Source organism: Canis lupus, chromosome 14 (genome assembly GCF_048164855.1).
Source record: "Canis lupus baileyi chromosome 14, mCanLup2.hap1, whole genome shotgun sequence".
Lineage (NCBI taxonomy): Eukaryota > Metazoa > Chordata > Mammalia > Carnivora > Canidae > Canis > Canis lupus.
The window spans coordinates 43,068,126-43,090,907 of NC_132851.1; the positions used below are offsets into that span (position 1 = coordinate 43,068,126).

The following is a 22,782-nucleotide window of genomic DNA, read 5'->3' on the forward strand; positions in this document are numbered from 1 at the left end:
ACATGTCCACTAATAGTTTAAGAAAATAAAACAATACACATCTTGCAGGAACACAAAAATATGAGAGCATACGCTAAATACATCAGAATGTTTGTCTATGAGGACACGCTGGTAGAGACTGAATGGCTTAATTTTTTTTTTCAGTTTTTAATTTTAATTCCAGTATAGTTTATATAATTGAGTGGTTTAAATCTCAAGAAGAACAATAAAAATAAGAAATAGACATGCATAGAACAATGTTGGTAACTTGCCGTAAAGATTTGTTATTACTGTTCTGTTGTATGTTTGCTGGGTTTTTTTTGTTTTGTTTTTTGTTTGTTTTTTGTTTGTTTGGTTTTTTTTTTCCTTTTTTTTTTTTTTTTTTTTTTGACAGAGAGAGAGCACATGAGTGAGTGTGCAGTGGGGGAGAGAGGGAGAGGCGGAGGGGGACGGAGGGAGGGAGAGAGACTCTTAAGCAGGCTCCCTGCCCAGGCAGGGCCGGGAATCCTGACCCTGAGATCACGACCTGAGCTGAAAGCAAGAGTCAGTCTCTTAACCGACTGAGCCACTCAAGCTGTTCTCATCTTTAAAGACATATTTTTAGTTCTCTTTTCACTAGAGTTCCGTAGATGATTGCACACCCAGAACTGAGGCATAAGGAGCGACAGGCAGGGGCATGGATGATTTTATTCTGATGGTTACAGACCATGGCAGAGATGGTGTGCCCAGCCCCTGCACCTTACAGCAGCTGCCTAATTCTGAGTTCCCACATCACTGTGCGGCAACACCACCCAGGACAGCCGTATCCTACGGTGTGGTGGGGGATCATTGCTGGCAGCTCAGCCCTCCCAATGAATGCATGTGCTATTTACATTACACTTAACAGTAAGTTTTTTTCCAGCCTAAATTATCTAGCGTGGAGTCCACTCTCTGTAACCAAGACCTCTACAAAACAGAGGGAGTTTAAAAATCATTGTATTTTCAAACTTTACCCAGATGTATGACAACATGAAGAGTTTGAAATAGATGTATTACTTTGCTAGGGCTGCAGTAACAAAGTACCACAAACAGGATGGGTAAATACGTTATTGGTTTTTGGTTTTTTGTGTTTGTCGGTTGGTTGTTGGTTTCTTTTTAGTTTTAGCAAATACTGAGTATTATTAAGCTTCTCAGTATGAACGCTATGTGCCAAATTATAATTGTGATAAATATGGCTTGATGGTAGTAGCTATAAAACAGATAGCTTAAAATAACTAAGTTTACTTTACAATCCAAACACGCTAAAAAAAAAAAAAAAAAAAAAAAAAAAAAACACGCTAACACAGGAACTAAAAACTGAAATTTTGTAATGGTTCTTATAGGTCTTAGAAATACAGCTGTCCGGTAGAAGAAATGTAAATGATCCTACTACAGAATCTTCAATGTTGGACTTCCTACCACATTTATCCATGGCTACATTTACCAGCAACATGAACAACTGCTAAAAATTCCATATCTTCTTGTTACAAAACAAATATGGATCTTGTTTTCACTGTCTGTAAATCATGCTAAATCAACCCATCACAGGTTCCTTTGGTTGAAATAAAAAGAAATACAACCTAACCATTTCTAATTCAAATCCAATCTTAATTATGGAATACCTGTCAAAGGTGACTAGGAGATATCTTCGTTTTAATTTGACTAGAGAATTTTTTTCCACACAGAATAGGCCACATCTGTAAGAGTATAGCAATATCTGAACTCTTGAATACATTTCTTCAAGTGGTAAAGTTTCTCAGAAAGGGATTCAAGTGTGATACAGAAAGCAAAAAGTATTATAACTTTCAAAATATTGAGTTTGTCTTTAAATAGACAAGTTCAACAAAAGGTTAAGATCAATAACATTTTTCTAAAATAAATGTCTTTATTCAACCACAGTTCAGAGGGCAAACATTTTTAATTGCCCACAGTGTCCATGGAGTTATACTGATGTTCATCAAAAAAATTCCCATATGTACACACACAATCACGCCTAGACATTTATAACAAAAAATTAGTATGATACATGACATACTATGATATATGACATACTATGAAACATATGACCATCTCAATAGATGGAGAAATAAAATCATTTGACAAAATTCAACATCTGTTCATGATAAAAAAAAAAAAACTCAACAAAGTGGGTTTAGAGGGAACATATCTCAACATAGTAAAGGGCATATATGAAAAACCCATAGCTAACACCATACTCAATGGTGGATAACTGAGAGCTTTTCTTCTAAAATCAGAGAGATGACAAGGATGTCCACTCCCACGACTTTTATTCAACACAGTATCGGAAGTGCTGGCTGTAGCAAACAGATAAGAAAAAGAAATAAAAGGCATCCAAATCAGTAAGGAAGAAGTAAAACTTTCACTAACTGCAGATAACATGACACTATACATAGAAACTCTAAAGACTCCACCAACAAACTATGTGAATAAATGAATTCAGTAAAGTTGCAGGATATAAAATTAATATACAGGGGATCCCTGAGTGGCTCAGCAGTTTCGCGCCTGCCTTCGGCAGGGGCATGATCCTGGAGTCCCTGGATCGAGTCCCACATCGGGCTCCCTGCGTGGAGCCTGCTTCTCCCTCTGCCTGTGTCTCTGCCTCTCTCTCTCTCTGTGTCTCTCATGAATAAATAAATAAAATATTAAAAATTAAAAAATTAAAAAATGAAATAAAATTACTATACAGAAATCTGCTGCATTGCTATACACAGAGAACAAAGTAGCAGAAAGAGAAATTAAGAAAACAACCCTATTTACCATTATACCGAAAAGAATAAAACACCTAGGAATACATTTAACCAAAGAGGGAAAAGACCTGTACTCTGAAAACTATAAGACACTGATGAAAGAAATTGAAGATAATACAAACAAATGAAAAGTTATACCAGGCTCATGGATTAGAATAATTATAGCATTAAAATATCCATACTACCCAAAGCAAACCACAGATTTAATGCAATCTCTATTAAAATACCAGTAGCATCTTTCATAGAACTAGAAAAAATAACTCTAAAATTTGTGTGAAGCCACAAAAGACCTTAAATAGCCAAAGTAATCTTGAGAAAAAAGAACAAAGCTGGAAGTATCACAAAAATCTGAGATTTCAAGATGTTTTACAAAGGTGTAGTAATCAAAACAGTATGGTCCTGGGACAGAAACAGACACTTAGATCAATGGAAAAGGATACAGGTCAGAAATGAACCCATACCTATTTATACAGTCAACTAATCTACAAGAAAGGAAGCAAAAATATACAGAAAAGACAGACTCTTCAACAAATGTGTTAGGAAAACTGGACAGCCACATGCAAAAGAATGCAAGTGAATCACTTTAATACACCATGCACAAAAATAAACTCAAAATGGATTAAACACCTAAATGGGAGCCCTGAAACCATAAAAGTCCTAAAATGAAACACAGGCAGTAATCTCTTGGACGTCAGCCTTGGCAACATCTTTATAGCTCGGTCTCCTCAGGCAAGGGAAACAAAAGCAAAAAAAATGTGCAGCATAAGGAATAGTCAATGATATTGTAATAGTGATGTAACAGGACAGAGGATGGCTATACTTGGCGAACACAGCCTGATGTATAAACTCGTCAAATGGGTAAGTTGTACACCTGAAACTAATGTAACATTGGGTGTCAACTATGCTCAAGATAATAACATAAAATAAAAACAAACTATTGGGACTACACTAAAAAAAAAAAAAAAAAAAAAACTTCATATAGGGAAGCCCAGGTGGCTCAGCAGTTTGGCACTGCCTTGGGCCCAGGGCATGATCCTGGAGACCCAGGATCGAGTCCCACATCAGGCTCCCTGTATGGAGCCTGCTCCTCCCTGTGCCTGTGTCTCTGCCTCTATTTCTCTCATGAATAAATAAATAAAATCTTTTTTTAAAAAAACCCTGCATATAGCTAAGGAAAGCATCAGCAAAACAAAAAGGCAATCTAATGAATAAGAGAAGATATTTGCAGATAACATATCCAGTAAGACACTAATATCCAAAATACATTATTAAAATTATGCAAATGAACACCAAGAAAAAAAATCTGATTAAAAATTGGGCAGATGATCTGAATAGACATTTTTCCAAAGAGGACATACAGATGGCCAACTGACACTTGAGAAGATGTTCAACATCACTAATCATCAGGGAAACGCAAATCAAAATCACCAAGAGATGTCATCTCACGCCCATTAGAATGGCCAGTACCAAAAAGACAAGAAATAGCAAGTATTGGCAAGGATGTGGAGTAAAGGGAACCCTTGTGCACTACTCATGGGAATGTAAATTGGTGCAACCAACTGAAAAGCAGTATGGAAGTTCCTCAAAAAATTAAAAATAGAAATATCATATGATCCAGTAATCCCACCACCCAAAAGAAAACAGAGACGCCAATTCAAAAAGACACACACACAACCCCCGTGTTTATTATAGCATCATTTACAAAAAGCCAAGACATGGAAGCAACTCAAGAGTCCACCCATAGATGAACAGATAAACAAGATGTGGTATATATACAGTAGAATATTTCTCAGCCACGATAAAGAAGGAGATATTGCCATTTGCAATAATGTGGATGGACACTGAGGGTATTAAGCTAAGTGAACTAAGTCAGAGAAAGACAAATACCATATGATTTTACTTTACATGCGGAATCTAAAAAAAAAATGAGCAAACAAAAAGACTCTGAAATCCAGAGAAAAAACTGGTGGTTGCCAGAGGATGAGCAAAATAGATCTAGAAGAGTAAGAGTTACAAACCCCTACTTATAAAATAAAGAAGTCACCCAGATGAAAAGTACACCACAGGGAATATAGTCAGGAAGATTTCAGTAACATCGTATGGTGACAAACGGTGACTACGTTTACTGTGATAAGTACTGAGCAAGGTATAGAATGGTCCGACCAACATGTTGTACACCTGAAACAATATAACATTGTATTGCAGTTATAGTTCAATATTTTTTTACATGTTAAGAAAAATAAAAGAAAACACAGGGCAGAAGCTGATTGATATTGGTCTCGGCAATGATATTTTGGATGGGATGCCCAAAGCACAAACGACAAAAGCAAAAATCAAGAAATGGAACTCCATCAAACTCAAAAGCTTCTGCACAGGAAAAAGAAAGGAAAAGAAAGAAAAAGAAAAGAGAAGAAAAAGAAAGTAAGAGAGAGAGAGAGAAGGAAAGAAAGAAAGAAAGAAAGAAAGAAAGAAAGAAAGAAAGAAAGAAAGAAAGAAAGAAAGAAAGAAAGAAGAAAGAGGGATCCCTGGGTGGCGCAGCAGTTTGGCGCCTGCCTTTGGCCCAGGGCGCGATCCTGGAGCCTCAGGATCGAATCCCACGTCGGGCTCCCAGTGCATGGAGCCTGCTTCTCCCTCTGCCTGTGTCTCTGCCTCTCTCTCTCTCTCTCTCTGTGTGACTATCATAAATAAATAAAAATTTATAAAAAAAAGAAAGAAGAAAGAGAGAAAGAGAGAGAGAGAGAGAAAGAAGGAAGGAAGGAAGGAAGGAAGGAAGGAAGGAAGGAAGGAAGGAAGGAAGGAAGAAAGAAAGAAAGAAAGAAAGAAAGAAAGAAAGAAAGAAAGAAAGAAAGAAAGAAAGAAAGAAAGAGAATGAACAACCTACAGAATCTTTGCCAACGATATCTTGGAAAAGGGATTAAAATCAAAAATACGTAAAGAACTCAGTTAATTTAATAAAAAGTGAACAGTATAATTTTAAAATGGACAGAACTAATCAGACATTTTTCCAAAGAGGTCACCAAAATGGCCAAAAGGCAAATGAAAAACGCTCAACGTGACTGATCATGAGAAACATGCAAATCAAAACCACAATGAGACATCACCTCACATCTGCTAAATGGCCATCTGTCACGTGCTAATGACAACAGGTGTTGGCAAGAACATGGTGAGGAAGGCACCCCCTCACATCGTTGGTGGGACCCACAAACATCGGTCCGACTACTAAGGAAACCAACGCAGAGGTTTCTCGAAGAATTAAAAATCCGCCACGCAATCCAGCAATTCCATTCCTGAGTTTATCCCCAAAGGGAGTGAAAACAGGGCCTTGGCGGGAAGGTGTGGACATGTCCACCAGAGCATAAACACATTGAAAAGGTGTGGCAGGTGCACACGGCGTGGCACCGCCAGCCGCCAGCCAGAGGGATCTACTGCTGACTGTGAGCACCAGGAGGCACCTGGAGCACGTCGCCCTAGCAACCTGGGCTAACTAAGCACCTTTGTGTAGGGCAAAGACGAGGACCCTATGGCGCCACTTATACGCGGGATCTTACAAAGTTAAACCTGTGAAAAATGGAGTAAAGTGGTGACGACAGGGGATCGTTGGGGGAAGCACTAAGAACGATGGTGTGTAATGGTGCAAACCGTAGCCCGTGGCAAATAAGCCCCAAGGATCTAACCGCCAACTGCACTCTAACCGGGTAACGTCGTGACTATTGACACCCGGGCAAGCACAATACAGCATATAAACGTGTCAAAGTAACACACTGGACACCCTAAACTTAGAAATAACACAGAAGTCACTGGAATCACATGTATGATCCATCACCCTCCACGTGTAAAGAGACCTCCTAGACGCAGCTTCCACCAACCAAAAGGAAAGGGATCAGACTATGGGAGGATTACCTCCGAGTGGCTCTGAGCATCTGCCGCACATCTCCTGGCTCCCTTCAAATACCTGGGCTTCCAGCAACTAAAAAACTTACATTCCAAGTAGGTAGCAGAGTTTCAATAGGAGCTGATGAGTTGAAAGCACACACGGTTTTCTCAAAATTGCGGAAATAACGTACTTAAATCCAATTTCTAGCCTAAAATTTTTGGCCAAGTGCCCAAACTCTGAGCAATGTTAGAGCCCACCTGGCCCTCTAACAATTTGTTCGCTTGCACAAAATTGCTGAAAATCAAATCAAAATGCATTCACCGGAAATACAAATATGAAATATGATTAGGAGGTGCTTTACCTAAATACAGACCATAGTTTGAGACAATAACCAGTGAATGCCAGCATTCTTGTAAATTGTGTCCAAACTGACCAGTGGCCAGCACTAAACCTAGAAAAGTGTAATTTTAAAAAAATAAAATAAAATAAAATAATTTTTAAAAAGTATAATTTTTTTTCCTAAGCAACGAAGAACCAACTAGAATGAATTTACTTTAATGATATTCTGACATTGGTTTTATACTTCGTAGGTCAATAATTTTTGTAAAAATTTTACTAATGATGATGATGAGACCTTTTCAGAGCAATCTGAATAGGTACCGTGATCAATTTACTCAAAAAGGAAAAGAGAAGAAATCTGGAGCTGAGAATTAATAATGTACAGAAATGGGATTAGTTACATGATCTGAGATCCTAACATACATTGAGCATTTAATTTGTGCCTAATATTTCTTCTAAGTGTTTTTATTTGATTTCTTCATTTAATCCTCATAACAGAGCCATGAGTATCATTTTCCCTCACTTTCCCTTCAGGAGGGAGATTAAGTTATTTTCCCAAGATCTCAAAGCTCCATCCAGAATTTGTCAGGGAATCTGACCAAAAAGTAGGGAACTATTCATAGTGTTCAAGGCTTTTACTCTTCGGAGTGGGAACCAGCAGATTCTGGTACCATCTCCCCCTAAACACACTACTGCTCTCCCTATCCTCCTTATGCCAGAAACTACAGCTTTCTAACTATCCAAAATGATGAGAAAGAGCAATATATTGTGAATCCCATCTATGCTCAAGGTTTGGTTATTTTAACTAGTGAAAGAAATGGAAGTAACACAGCTGAATGGTCAAATCACCCGCTCTTCTGGTGACAAGTAGTCAATACTATATGGTTTTTAAATTTATAGTCTTCTGTTGTATTTAACTTTCTCCCCTTGAAATAGATTTTATCACGAGAATGGTTACAATATGGTAGAAATAACATTCTAAGTTTAACTGCTGAACAAGCATCGAACTAAATTTGGTGGATAAACATTGAAATAACGAGCATTCACCAGTATCATAAAGCGTGTGCTGTTACTGCCAGCAAAGCTGAGTGATGATTGTTAACTACCTTGACACAAGGTCAACACATATAAGTAAAAAATACTGAAAATCATAAAACAGTAATACCTGTTAGGCATATTTTAAGGTTCCTTTTAAAAACTAAGAGTGGAGATTGCAAAATAGTTAACCAAGTCCTCGCCTTTGCAAATACCTACCAGTGTAGTCAGATAATCCCTGGCCTTATATTTCACCACAGCAGGACGGAACTACGTCTGGAGGGTAGCAGCCTCTCCACATCTAAGATGTTGTGAAAAGCAAGTCCTCGGCAACGAGGTTGCAGAGAGGTTGCAGCATGGAGCATTTGCCCAACATCCTTCATACCATCTAAAAATAAATAAATGAGTGTGGGCCTCTGTGCGTATGTTCATAAGGCTAACAAGTTCGTTTGTGACGTTATTTTAATCTGCACCCCTATTTTTCTTGACATTTTTACTTATTTTCATTCTCCATAGGAACCTGCATAACAACGTCTCAGGTCTTTGCCTCTTGCTAATACATTCATACCTAATAACATAATTCACAATTACATAAAGTTGACTGAGATCAGCATTTAAATCCAGTATCTCTCTCATTCATAGTCGTAGGTCTCGTCCCTTGGGGTGGGGGGTGGTGGTACAGCCTGGTAATCCCGCAATAGCCGAAGTGATACTAAATCTCAAGTCAGTAACTACCTCCATGGAACCGCCAACGTCTTTGGCTCATTAATTCGCACAGTTTTTTCCAAAAAAGTAACATTTGTTGGGTGCTTAATGTGTAGTAGCCACTGCATCAGGAGCTGAGAACACAAAAGACTTGGTATCAATTTTCAAGGAAAGGACTAATGCCGAAGATCAACATGAAACGAGACTGTCACATGTCAAAGGAAATGAAGACAGGACCTCGAAGCCATGTCCGCACGCCCGTGTTTATCGCAGCACTAGTCACCCTAGCCAAGACATGGATCCAACCTAGATGTCCGTCAGTAGATGAACAGATGCAGCAGGTGTGGTGTATATGGAGCAGAATATCATCTAGCCAAGAGAAAGGAAGAAATCCTGCCATTTGTGACAACGCGGAGGCACCTTGAGGGCATTAGCCTAAATGAAATAAGTCAGACGAAGAAAGACAAATACCTTATGATACCAATTAGACAATGGAATCTAAGGAAACAAGGCTTGTGGAAACAGAAGAGAATTGTGGTTACCAAGCACTGACAGATGGGGGAAATGGGGAGATGTCAGTCAAAGGGTACAAGCTTCCAATCATCAGATGATTAAGTTCTGGGAACCTAACGCACAGCACTGAGTTTATAGTTAACAATAAATACCATATTATATACTTGAAAACTGTTAAAGTAGATCTTAAACATTCTGACCCCATAAAAGGAAATGGTAATTATGTGACAGTGAGGCACTGGCCAACACCATAGTGCTCATCAATACATAAATGCATCAAATCAACATGCTGTATCATCATATGGCTTCACTCATACGGGGATATAAGAAACAGTGAGAGAGATTATAAGGGAAAGGAGGGGAACTGAGTGGGGAAAATCAGAGAGGGAGACAAACCATGAGAGCCTCCTAATTCTGGGAAACAGAGGGTTGTGCAAGGGGAGGTGGGCGGGGGGGGGGGACGGGGTGACTGGGTGATGGGCAGTGAGGAGGGCACCCGATGGGATGAGCACTGGGTGTTATACTATATGTTAGCAAACTGAATTTAAATATAAAAAATAATGTAAAAAATATAAATACAAATAGATATGAATAAAAGTAAAATATAAAAAAAATTTTAAATCAACATGTTGTATACTTTAAACTTTCTAAACGTTGCATGTCATTGATGTCTCAATAAAGTTAGGGAAAATGAGATCTATCAAGAAAGGAATAAAGGGAGAGAAAGGAAACTACATATTGTAGGAATGCAGTAGTAAGGGTCCCACATCTAGGCAAGCGGAGAGACTGAGGGCAAAATGACTCCACCGCAAGGGTCACCCAGTGTCGCATGACTTTGATACCAAAGAATACACTTAAGAAGACCCAATGGGTTAGTTAGGACGTAAACTTGCAAGTAATACAAGTTCAGCATAAAACACCCCATCTACTTTTGATTTCGAAGGTGCAAAATACACCTAGCCTTGTAGGATCATTAGGTTTCATGAGATGCTCGCACACAAAAATGAATAATGGGAAGTTTACAATGGAGAGGGACGAGACAGGTCTATTTGAGTCAGCAGTTAGGGAGGTTCACCATCACCCTTAGGACCTGCGAAGTAACTTAACCTGTTAGAGTAACTTTGAAACCCAATGAATGAAGTCGTTCTCCTCTCTAGGGAACTCCTTTCCAAACCTCTGATGGCAAAGCCTCTCACTCATGAAAGAATGAACAACTCGATTAGAAGAGCCACCAGCACATCTGGCGGGATAGTGGCTGCTACTAAATGCTGACAGGTCACTCAAATACCTTGAAGTTCATTCAAAAGCGGGTTTAAAGCATGACACCTGTAAGTAAGTGTAAACTGAAGGGTAACCTAAAATGCTACTTTCCCAGTCCTTCAGATACACATTTAAATACAAAAGACATATTATTTACGTATATATACGTATTCCCACAGTAAGGTTTCAGAAATACCAAAAGTCAATCTCAATACCCAGCTGGTATTTAATACTGTTTTGAAGTTAATTATATTAAGTATATAATTTAATGTCATTAACCAATATCCAGAACCAATTGACTATATGTAATTAACAAAATTGATTTCAACTAAAATAGCCTCTTCCGTATGCCACCTTCTAAGAATAGGACATATAAAATGAGCTCTCACACACCAAGTAAAAATGAATTTTCTATAGCAAAGGAGTATGTGGGGCGCCTGGGTGGCTCAGTCCCTAAGTGTCTGCCTTCAGCTCAGGTCATGATCTCAGGGTCCTGGGATCAAGCCCCACCCCACGTGGGCTCTCTGCTCAGCTTGCTTCCCTCTCCTTCTGTGCTTTCTCTCTCTCTCAAATAAATAAAATCTTAAAAAAAAAAGAAAAGAAAAAGAAAAAAGGAGTATGTGACTATCATAGCACTGTCTAAATTCAAGCCAGTTTAACCTATAAATACTACTTGTTCCCCCCAAAAAGTGCTAAATTGAGTCAAATGGTTTGTTTTCTTTACTTTAAAAAACATTCAAAAATATGGTAGCCTTATTCAATAAAAATTAACCCTTTATCAAGCAAAGACAAAAAATATTTATTTACTGTATTCTTATGGAAATTTAACGTAGAAATAGTTGATTCAGATATAGTTCACACTACCTTCTTTGTTTGCTTATAGAGCTAAGTTGTAAGTACTCAGTAGACAATGAAATATACTTGTCAAATTGACTGCATGAAACTGGTATAATTTTTATGTTTAGGAGGAAGGGCTTTGAAGTAAGAACTACTCAAACTCCATCTCAGTCCCACAACGCACGGATGTTAGGTAACCTTTTCAAATCATAGCTTCCTAACAGGAGTGGCAGGGAACCAAGGTCAAGGAACGTTATGAGAAGTAAATAAGTAATGTATGTAAAATACATCACAAAATTAGGTCACGGTAAATGTTCTTTTTATTACACATTCTGCATTTTGAAAAGAATCAACTATTTTTCTATGCTTACAGGGGAAATATTTAACACCAACACTTATTTATAATATATAACACCGTCTGTGGCAAAGGACATGTATTGTACTTGTATTATCTAAGATGCCAATAAAAAATGTTAATGTCACGGGGAAATGTCATTAAGTATAATAAATGTGCAAAACAAAACAAAGACCGCATACAAACCATTTGCATAGTAAACCATTTGTATAGCGCATAGGAAAAAGACTGGAAGAAAATAAAATAAGATTTTATCAGCAGTTACTGTTGGTGATTTTTTTTTAATTTTCTTTTAAAAAATTCTTAAAAATGCACATATTACTTTCATAATCAAACAAGAGCTACTTTCAAATGACAGGCTGAGAGTCATTTCCAGATTTTTTAACTAATGCCGGTTAATACCTCGTGACAGTAAAATAGATAATAATAGATGCTTATTTTCGTGCAGATTATTTTTCTTTTTTCCAGGGGATTCTTTTAAACTGAGGCGTACACACACACACACACTGTGAGTTCTGGCAATCTGAGCTACAAAAGAAAAAGAATTTTGCCAATAAAACTTATATCATTTAGTCTGTTGGCTTCACAATCTGAGTGACCGATAAGAAGCTGTAGGGAGTAGCAGAGAAAGCTGACGTCATGACCCTACAGAAAAAGATCAAGTCTGGGGCACCTGGGTGGCTCGGTTGGTTAAGCATCAGACTTTTGATTTCCGCTCGGGTCATGATGTCAGGGTCTTGAGGTCAAGCCTGGTGTGGGGCCCTGAGCTCAGCGTGGAATCCCCTGGAGATTCCCTCTCTCCCTTTCCCTCTGCCCCTCCCTGCCCTTCACGTAAATAGATAAACCTTAAAAAAAAAATCAACTTCAGAGACAGTACTATGCGAGATACAAAAGCTTAATGCCCTTAAACAGGAGCCGATGCCGTAGCACCGCCTCCAGACTTCTTGCACTCCAAGGTTTTTGTCATTTTCTGTCCGCTTTATTATTTCACCTACTTGCATGAAATCAGGATGTTGGTGTTTAAAAAGTTATCCGCTCCTTTTGCTTCTTCTCCACTGACTCAGAAGTCATTCAGTCATGTGATTGCAAAAGAAATTTTCACATTATACTTATAAAAATAACTAGTAACTCTTTAGGAGGAAAAGAACCATCCTTTTAAAAAACGATTAATAAAATTCTTTTCCATACAATGTTTGGTGGTAAAAGTAGAACCCACGTTTAGACCAGAAAACAATCTAAAACTCTAAACGTATGCATCTAAATAGAGGGACTTTTTAAAGATGTTTTTTAGAAAGCTTTGGCTACACAGGCCTCCTCACATAGGACTGAAGGACTATTTGAATATTTTCAACTCAACTAGCTACTTCAACCCAACACAAATAACCCAAAATAGATTTGAAAGAGTAGTTATGAAAATCCATGCAAATGAGAATTCATAACTCTGTTCAGTAATCGCATTAATTCCTAGTTCCGGCACTCTCACATACCACGACAAAAAGTATGCATACCAAACAAAGAAAATCAAATGCACCTTCGAGAAATGTATACTTTCACACCAAATATTACTCAACCAACATATGGAATACAAAACAGAAGCACTTTAAGAGCTTAAATATCGGCGTAAGCACACTGATGATGAGGACAAAGGACCTAACTCTGAGTAGTCCGCATGGCACATACCAAACCTATAACCATTTATTGTCCACGTAGTACAAAATACCAACGTAAAATATCTTGTATTCCAGATGTAGCTGAAAATAGCCACAAGCACATCTAGCAGACACCCCCCCCCAAAAAAAAATACAGAAAGCACAAAAACCACTCCGCTTTCTTTCAAGAAAGGACAATCTTCAGTGTTAAAGGGGGTAATACCCTTTAAAGAATGGTAATACCATTGGTATAGGCTGCGGAGCCTAAAGGACTAGGTGAAATAATGAGTCAACTCTGAGAATAGATAAAAGCGTCCATCTAGCCAAATGAAGTTGGTATTTAATGTTTAATAGCCTGTATATAACCTTGAGCATCGGAACCCAATGACTTGGGTACAAGCACTTAAGGAGATCATGAATCTCGCTCAGTGTTTGTCAGAAAATATTACCAAACTTTCAAGTTCTGGTAGAAAGCATTAAAACATTTCTTGGCCCTGAATCAGAAGAGAGTTCTGTTGGAGTCGAGCCAAAAAACCTAACTGTAGTTATGACTGGCAAACCCAGGTGGCTTGAACTTGGCCTGGAAAATCCAAGTTCTAAGGACGAACTTGTTATTAACCCGGTCGTGTCAAACCTTTGAGACTTTATTCTGCTATCATTTAATTGCAAAACCATTTCCTGGTTAACTTTAATTAACTAAGTCAACTATACTTAGAGTTAAAATTTAAAATTGACAAGAATAATACACTCTGTGTGATATGACTCTTCACCGCAACCTCTAACATTTGTTAAGCCTTTACCACATGTCAAGCGCTGGTCTAAGCACTCTACATGTATTCTCAAATCCTCTAACACTGGTACTATAACAACCCCCACTATACAGGTAGGGGAATGGAGACGTAGAAGAAGTAAATAATTTAACCCGGATCACATAATTGGTAAATTGGCATTGTCTGGGATTACTGAACCATTCGCCGCTGTCTTCCCCTCTGTATAGAAACTCAGGGGCCAAGGGGGAGAGGGAGTGAGGAGCTACAATCGATGGAGCTAAAATTGATGGCCCAGTGTGTAAACTACAATTCTACAGTTTTCAGAGCAGCTTCATGCTGCTAATTTCACACACAGCCTGAATTTTAAAAAGTGTTAAAATGAGTGATACATGTCATACACTAAAATAAATATTGGTTGAAAAAACTGTGTCAAAGGGGAAATAAAAAATAAGAAGATCCCTTTCTGCCTTTTAAAACACGGCACACAGGTTCACCCAATAATTTTGTTTTTATGAGTAACACTGATGTTTTTTTGTTTTTTTTTACATAGAGACTGCTAAACAAAATTATTATACTCCATATACTTATTACCTAAGCTGAAGGGAATGGAAATATAAAAAATTTTACGGTGTACGCTCATTCACCAATATTAAAAGAAATCCTGTGCAAAAAAAAATCTATGAAAATATGCTACAATCTACACAAAACAAAAAAATAAGTGCATATGCAATAGGATTCAAGATAAATTTCACACCACAAATTGGTTTGTTTTATATTGCATTTGACTAGTCGATGACTAGAATACACTTCATAACATTATTTAATCTGGGAATGTGTATCCCCCCCCCTCACATAGAATAATCAGTGAGGAAGTCTATGGGGTGCTTAGATTCCTAGGACTTTTATGAATGAAGCTCACAACTCGTTAGTTATGTGACCACTCTGCACATAGTTACTTGTAATAGGAATATTTTGTTTTGTTTGACACTTCCTCTGGCTCCCGAAGTTAAATATCCTAAATTCCAAATATCTCAGATTACCTAATTAGTTAAATTGCATGAGTTTCCCACTGCAACAAACTTTTTTAAAGGGATGTTTTCATAATCTGGAGACAACCTATGGTCTCTGCATAAAGCAATGAACGTGTTCAAGTCCACAACTCTCCAGGGGACAAAAAGAGGCCAACACTTGTGAAAGATCCCAAAATGCAAGAATCTTAACCACTGAGCACTGATGCTCGTATCTTTTCTAACAAAAACCCTCTAGCCGTAAGAGAGTCAAAAGTTCATCTCATCCTAAGATGCCTGGAAAAATATCCACGTTGGAATGACATAAATGCTTAAGAGCCATAATGTTAATAAGGGTTCTACTCTTGACAAAGGATAAAATGTAACCTGGGACGCTAAAGATAACATGTCTTAATTCCTTAATATACATAGAAAAGATCCCAACTTGACATAAGCAATAAACTATCACCTTCCTTTAGGCAACTTCTCCAGCAAACTTTACACTGTGCAACAAATAATACTTTGATATAAGGAGGACAAGCGTGTCCTTCTTTACGACTTCCATGGGCACTTTCTCCGCGCCTCTGGGAAATGGTTTTCACAGGAAATCCAGCTCTATTAAACAGGACCCATCCAACAGTCAGGCCCAGTGTGTGGGGGCTTTGTCATCCTACCTCCCAGATTACTAGGATATACCAATGCGCACCTTCCAATATCAAGCTTGCACCTGTGCATAAATAAATAGATAGATGACAGATATAGATGATAGATGATGATAGATTGATGATGATAGATGATTGATAGATGATGATAGATAGATAGATGATAGATAGATAGATGGTAGATGATGATAGATAAAAAGTCCTTTCCACTTCTCCAATTACATAAAATGCAACAGTAAACAGTCCAGTTTCCAAACGGAGTGATTTCCCAAAAGAAACAGCACCAACGAAGGCTGGTCTCTATCCCAGGCTGTCAAGGAGACTCCCTAAGTCGACAAGCGAGTTGCCCATGCTGTTCCATCCCGGCGGGCTCTTCCCTTGTCCTAACAGCCCCCTGGTGGTGGCCTCCCCGCATCCTCCAAGCGTCGCCGACTGCCACCGCCCCCCCAGGCCCCAGCCCCCAGCCCCTGGGATACCGGGCGTGTCCCTGATCCCGGGGAGCCCCTGCACACAGCGCCGCGCCAAACGCTTCCCAAAGCCTCACGCTCATTCTCCGGTTTCGGAAGCTCACGGCCCGTCCCCCCCCGCCCCCCGCGCCCCGGGAAAGTGGGCTCGGTCCCCCTTTTGCACCTGAGGTACCCCGGAGGGGAGCACAACCGCACAGCCGCGCGCGCACGCGCCCGTCCCTAACCTGCACCCGCGCGGCTGAAGGCACCTGCGCTCCCGGTCCCTCCGCCGCGGTGCGGGGCCGCCCGGGGAGCGCACCTGGGTCCCGCCCGCCGCTGCCCGCCCGGGCCTGGGGCGCTCGGGAGCACCTGCCGCGGTGACCCCCGCGCCAGCCCCGCACCGCCTGCAGACAGCCCGGGGGAGCCCCACCGAGCCCCCCGCGGCTCCCCCCGCCCCAATCCAGCCCAAGCCCACAGAAGAGGACGCGAGCCCAGCGCCGCGCTCCCGTCTCCCCCGCGGGGGCAAAGCCAAGAACTTCAGGAAGGGACCGGCTGGGGAGGGCACGCTCCCGACCCCCGACCCCCGACCCCCGACCCCCACCCGCGGACCACGGGGACCCGAGGCAGTTCCCAGGGCGCGAGCCCGTCCGTCCAACGCGTGAGCTGCGTGACCAACCGTACAGGGAAAGCCCCTCGCCCCGGAGTAAGCAACCCCCCCCCCCCCGGGACACCTGCCCCATCAGGGCTCCAGCCAGGGCTCTAAGCCCCTCATCCCCGGTAGCGACCCAGCCCCTGCCCGGGACACCTGCCCTTTCGGGACACCTGCCCGGGCCCTGAGCGCCCCCCCGCCGCCCAGTACCCCTGCCCGGGGGTGGGGGGCCGAGCCGCCGCAGGTGGGAGGAGCAGGGAACTCACGGAAAAAGATGTACTCGGTGTAGCTGCTCCAGACCTTGTCGTCGCGGTACTGGCTGGCGGCGGCGGCGCTGCCCGAGGAGTTGCACGCCACCATGTGGAAGCCGGCCTCGGACAGGCGGTCGAACGCCTGCTCCAGGTGGGTGAACTTGAGGTAGAAGCGGGACGTGTACTTCTCGGGCGGCCGGTCGGGGTCGCGGCTCTCGTTGAGCGTGTCCCCGAAGACCTCCTTGGCCAGCGCGATGCGCCCGCACACCAGGATGCGCGCCACGCGCCGGAACCGGGCGTCGGCCTGGAGCTCCCGCGCGGCGGCGGAGGAGCCGCGGTAGCCGAGCGTCAGGAAGCCCGAGCGCCGGCCCCCCGCCGCCCCCGCCCCCGCCCCCGCCGGGCCCGGGCCCCCGCCCCCGCCCCCCGAGGGCGCCCCCGCCGCCCCTCGCTGCAGGAGCGCGTCGCCGCTGCCCTGGGAGCCGCTGTCCTCCAGGTCGCTCTGGCAGCCCTCGTCGTGGAGCGAGCCCCGCCTGGTGACCTTGGGCGCCAGCAGCTTGACCAGGTCGGCCAGCTGGAAGTACTCGGCCTCGCGCAGCAGCCGCTCCTTCTCGGGGAAGTGCTCGGGCAGCGCCAGCTGCTTGTCGCGCAGGTAGTCCAGCACGTACCTGAACAGGAAGCCGTCGCGGTCGATGAAGAAGCGCGCGCGGCTGTCCCGGGGCAGCTCGGCCCTCCGGCGGGCGCCGGCCCGGGGGCTGGCGGGCGCGAACATGCAGGCCAGCGTGCTGTCCGGGACGCTGAGCAGCGTCGAGTGCTTGGTCACGTACACCTGGCCGCCCACGTTCAGCTCCACCACCTCGGGGAAGGGCGACGGCGCGCGGGGCCCCGGGGCGGCGGGCGCCGCCAGCATCTCGCTGATGGGCAGCACCGCGCCGCCGCCGCCGCCGCCGCCGCCCTCGCCCGGGTCCTGGAGGGCCATGCGCCGCCGCTGCCCCCGCCGGCCGGCGCCTCCCGCTCCCCGGCCCCGCGCGTCGGGGCTCGCTCGGGCCGCGGCGTCCGCGCTCAGGGCTCGGGGCGGCGGCGGCGGCGGCGGCGCCGGCGCTCGGGCTCCATCGGGGGAGCGGCGCGCGGGCGGAGGCGGAGGAGGCGCAGGAGGAGCAGGAGCAGGAGGCAGGAGCAGGAGCAGGAGCTGGAGCTGGAGCAGGAGCAGGAGCAGGAGCAGGAGCTGGGGCTGCAGCGGCCGCTGCTCCCGGGCGACGGCGGGAAAGTGCGAGAGGCTCGTGGGCGGCCGCGCGGCTCCCCGCGGGGAGGGCGGGGGGAGGGGCCGCAGCGCAGCCCGGGCGCGGACGGAGACGCTCCCCGCTCCCCGCACCCGGGAGGCGGCGCTGACGTCAACTCGGGACCGGGCCCCGAGCCACAGCTGTCACTTAAAGGGATACGCGCCGGCCGCCGGGCACGGGGCTCCCGCTAGGGGACGGGGACTGCGGGGAGCCCCCCTGCGCGCGGGAGTGTGGGCCGCGCGGCTCCCGCACCCGCTCCCTCCGCGCGCTTCGGTCCAGCCGTCGTCCTCCTGCTCTTCCTCCTCCTTCGCCCTTGCTCGTCCGGAGACCGGAGTTTGGCCGCGGAGGGATTGGGGGGGCGGGGCGGGGCGGGGAGCGTCGGAGACCCCTGCGCGCCGGGGTGCGCACGGCGCGGCTCCCGCATCCGCTCCCTCCGCGCATCGGTCCATCCGTCCTCCTTCTCCTCCTCCTCATCCCCCTCCTTCACCTTTGCTCGACCGGAGAGAGCAGTTTGGCCCCGGAGGGAGGAGGGGGGGCGTCGGAGACCCCCTGCGCGCCGGGGTGAGGACGGCGCGGCCCCCGCCTCCGCTCCATCCGCGCACGCATCCGTCCAGCCGTCCATCCAGCCGTCTTCCTCCTCCTCCTCCCTCGCCTTTGCTCTCCCGGAGACAGGAGTTTGGCCGCGGAGGGATTGGGGGGGGGGTGCGGGGAGCGTCGGGGAGCCCCCTGCGCGCCGGGGTGGTTCCCGCGTCCGCGCCGTCCGCGCGGGCATCCGTCCATCCGTCCTCCTCCTCCCTCGCCCTTGCCTTGGCCGCGGAGGGATTAGGGGGGTCGGGGGCGTCGGGGCCCCAGGGCTCTCCGGTCCAAGACTCCGCGCATCTCCGCCGCGCTTCCCGCACCTGGCGGGGTGAGGGGCCCCTGCGGGCCTCGATGGTCCCGGCCGCACCTGCAGCGAGGGGCGCCGCGTGTAGCCGACGATGTCCGTCCGCAACACTAATAAGGGGCTGCGTGTAATGTCACTGTTTTCTTTTTTATCTTTTCATTTTTTGATTCATTGCAAATGCTTTAAAAAATGTTTACGGAGGAAAAGGGGTAACTGAAGTCCGCGTCCCGCTCCTACCTCCCAGCGCAGACCGGTGAGCGCCCTGCGCTGACCTCTCCCCGTCTCCCTTTCACTCCGCAGGGCAGGGCGAGAGGAGTGGCTTGTGCCATCAGCCTTGGAACCGCGACGGTTCGACCGGGATGGGAGCTCACCGGAATCCCCACCTGTACGTGCGTGCGCAGCACAGGTGCAGTCTGCAGGAGCAAAGTTGCTGGCGGTGAAGGGTCAGGAGAGAGGCGCCTCCGTGGCCTGCTGGGTGAAAGTGGGACTCCGGAGTTAGGCTGAGAGCCGGACCCCTGGGTCATGGTCTCAGGGTGCTGAGATGCAGCCCCGGCCCCAGGACACCTGAGCCTGACCCCTGGGTCATGGTCCCAGGGCGCTGGGATGCAGCCCCGGCCCCAGGACACCTGGCTCTGAGGGTGTGGAGGCTGCTTAAGATGCTCTCTCCCTTTACCCCCACCCCACCCCCCAAAGAGTTAGGATAGCAGTGCAAATGACACATCTCCCTTCCTGTGGCTATCCACCTGGGGCATCCTTTTGTGTTCAAAAACATAAAGAGGGGATCCCTGGGTGGCTCAGCAGTTTAGCATCTGCCTTCAGTCCAGAGCCTCATCCTGGAGACCAGGGATCAAGTCCCAAATCGGGCTCCCCGCAGGGCGCCTGCTTCTCCCTCTGCCTGTGTCTCTGCCTCTCTCTCTGTGTCTCTCATGAATAAATAAATAAAATCTTAAAAAAAAAAACATAATCACTGACTATAAAATACAAAAGTGAAAAGGCTGTATACTGTGACTTCAAGTAGTTTGTTTCACTAATTATAATAATATTACAGTTGAACTCTATCCATTAATAGTTAAAATAATGGAGCGACTTTATTTTTTTTTCTTGTTCTAAGTGTCGACTTAGGATTTCTTCTCTGAATCCACCAAAAAAAAAGAAAAGTATGGGATTTGAGATAATAGTACTAACTTCAAACTTTTATACATAATAGATTATTCTTTGGAGCATTATAAATAATACCTAATTCATTGATCCTTATAAGCCACACCTACAGAAAATGTCACTTCAGTTTTGAAGTTAATTGACCTGAGATTAAGAGAACCTAGTGCACCAGTGAAGGAACAAATCACATTATCTGCCAACCCTGAGACTCAAAACTGAGTTTACAGTGTGCGTCTCCACGCAGTCCTCTTGTTCAAGCCTGTTGCCCATCCCCCCAAATTTATAAACTGATCTAATTAAGAAGTAGAATTGATTTTCACCTTATTCATTTAAAAGCTAACAGCGCAAAGTATTTGGAATTTAAAATAATTGTTCCTGGAAAATGAATTAATAGAAGCTTTATAACCTTTATGGATGAATAAATAATAGTGCCTCAAACCACTGCTAATGAAGCCCATTTATCATGAGGGAGAGATCCCTCATGATAAGTATGGTACAGACCGTAGAATCGCAATGAAACGGACATATAATACATATGCATATGTATTTAGGAATATGAGGACTCCAGTATCATCAGGTTAATATCCATTTTAATTTTTTTAATTACAGAAAATATGCTTATAAGGTTAAATGGTTAAAATTCATACTCTAAATCAATCATCTTAGAAATTCTTAATTAGGGGATCCCTGGGTGGCTCAGTGGTTTGGAGCCTGCTCTTGGCCCAGGCTGTGACGGCAGGGGTCCCGGGATCGAGTCCCACAATGGGGCTCCCTGCATGGAATCTACTTCTCCCTCTGCCTGGGTCTCTGCCTCTCTCTGTGTGTCTCTCATGAAAAAATAAATAAAATCTTAAAAAAAAAAAAAAAAAAGAAATTCTTAATGAGTTGCATCATGTGATAGATTGCTTCTTAACATAATTCCTTCGATGTTGGTTGAGCAGTTCTCCTTAATCCCCTGTCTCCCTGTATTCCTGTGACTTCCACTCCCTCCCACAAGGAAAACCCCCAACCAAACTCCAAACTGAAATCTGCAGCTTTGTCTTGCCTTCTGGTAGGCTCTCCTTGCCTTTCCTACCCGCCCCGCCCCCAATCCTTTCCCCCTATCTCTCCCCTGAGGTCTCAGCTGGAATGGCACTTTCTCTGGAAGTCTTCAGCTTTTTACCAAAACCGGTGTTCCCACAGCACTGGGCGCTTACACCTGGGCAGGTGCACCGGCCGATGGGGCACTGGCTGTCCTGGCACTGTGGTGCGCTACAGCCATCTGCCCTCTGCCATCCCCGCCTGGGGCCCGGCCCCCCAGAGACAGAGCGTTTCCGTTTGTCGACTATTTCCTGCATATACAGGCAGTGGCCCCGTGAATGGATGACAGCGGCAGCTCCGTGCTGGACCTGGGCTGCGCCCCAAGATCGCAGAGAGGAGTAAGGCGGCTCCTTCCCCATTCGAATTAGGAGAAGGGAGAGAGAATCGGATCAAAACAAACTCAATCTAAAAGAGAAGGGGAAATGGGGGCTTGGGTGGCTCAGACCGGTAGATGTGTCCTTGGGCTCAGGGCCTGCCTGGGGGTCCAGGCCCCAGCTCCGCGGGGAGCCTGCTTCTCCCTCTGCCTCTGCCGAGCCCCCCACTTGCTCACCCGCTCTCTCTCCATCTGTCAAATAAATAAACAAAATCTTTAAAAATAAATAAAGACAGGGGAAAACGCTGTGGAGTGAATCATTTGGAGGAACCAAGCCACCAACATCGAATCCTATCCGGGCGCCCCCCCCCCCCCGTTTTATTGCAACTTCACCAGTACAGCATTTTTTTTTAAATTGAAAGTTAGGGGCAATGCTGCGAGTTTATGGACACCGTTTTTCCAACAGCATTGGCTCCCTTCATTTTTCAGAGCTCTCACGGAATTTGAGACTTGTCGGTGATCACTGTAATTCGTTCAGGGGGTGCTCAGTGGCCTCCGATGTGCCGTTGCGGCCGCGGGGCATCACCAAGCCCGTGAACACTGTCCAGTCTGCCCCAGCTTACACCTCATCTCCCCACCCCCCACTGGCCTCCCCAGTTGCTGAGACACAGCTGTAGTGAAATCAAGCCCATAAATGACCCCCAGGCACCCCCAGGGTTGGTGTGAAGGGAGGACCCCCTCATCGCCCACCGGAAGCCTAAAGCTGCAAATGATTAGGCTAGGCTGAAAGCTGTGACCCGCGTGCCAGGCCCTTAGCCACGCTGTAGGTGCAAAGGGAACGTTCTAGAAGGAAACTGCACGTGCTGCTCCACTGAGCACATGAATGAGATGACGGCAGAGCGCTCCAGAACCTGCCCAGGAGCTGCCTCCAGAACCCCAAAGCTCAAGGGGACG

General features: G+C 45.2%; 2 protein-coding genes across 2 annotated transcripts in view; one reads left to right on the forward strand and one right to left on the reverse strand.

Annotated features, from left to right (window-relative positions):
• KCTD8 (potassium channel tetramerization domain containing 8) overlaps positions 1-18,527 on the reverse strand; it is a 198,433-nt gene extending 179,906 nt beyond the window's left edge. Inside the window, exon 1 of the mRNA XM_072774910.1 lies at positions 17,133-18,527. Within this exon, the coding sequence (XP_072631011.1) occupies positions 17,133-18,093 (961 nt within the window). The 5' untranslated portion in view covers positions 18,094-18,527. The remainder of the gene's footprint in view (positions 1-17,132) is intronic.
• LOC140603538 (uncharacterized) lies at positions 18,092-21,220 on the forward strand. The gene is made up of 3 exons (XM_072773925.1): positions 18,092-18,237; positions 18,352-18,955; positions 19,578-21,220. The coding sequence occupies exons 1-3, from the start codon at positions 18,092-18,094 to the stop codon at positions 19,779-19,781; spliced, it is 954 nt and encodes a 317-aa protein (XP_072630026.1). The 3' UTR covers positions 19,782-21,220.
• The last annotated feature ends 1,562 nt before the right edge of the window (positions 21,221-22,782 follow it).

Bases quoted from the DNA above. Each gene is read 5' to 3' on its own strand.
- LOC140603538 (XM_072773925.1), top strand. From the start codon at position 18,092: ATGCGCCGCCGCTGCCCCCGCCGGCCGGCGCCTCCCGCTCCCCGGCCC. The intron at 18,238-18,351 runs GCGCGCGGGCGG...CTGGGGCTGCAG, and splicing joins CGGGCTCCATCGGGGGAGCG to CGGCCGCTGCTCCCGGGCGA. The intron at 18,956-19,577 runs GTGAGGACGGCG...TTCACTCCGCAG, and splicing joins GAGACCCCCTGCGCGCCGGG to GGCAGGGCGAGAGGAGTGGC.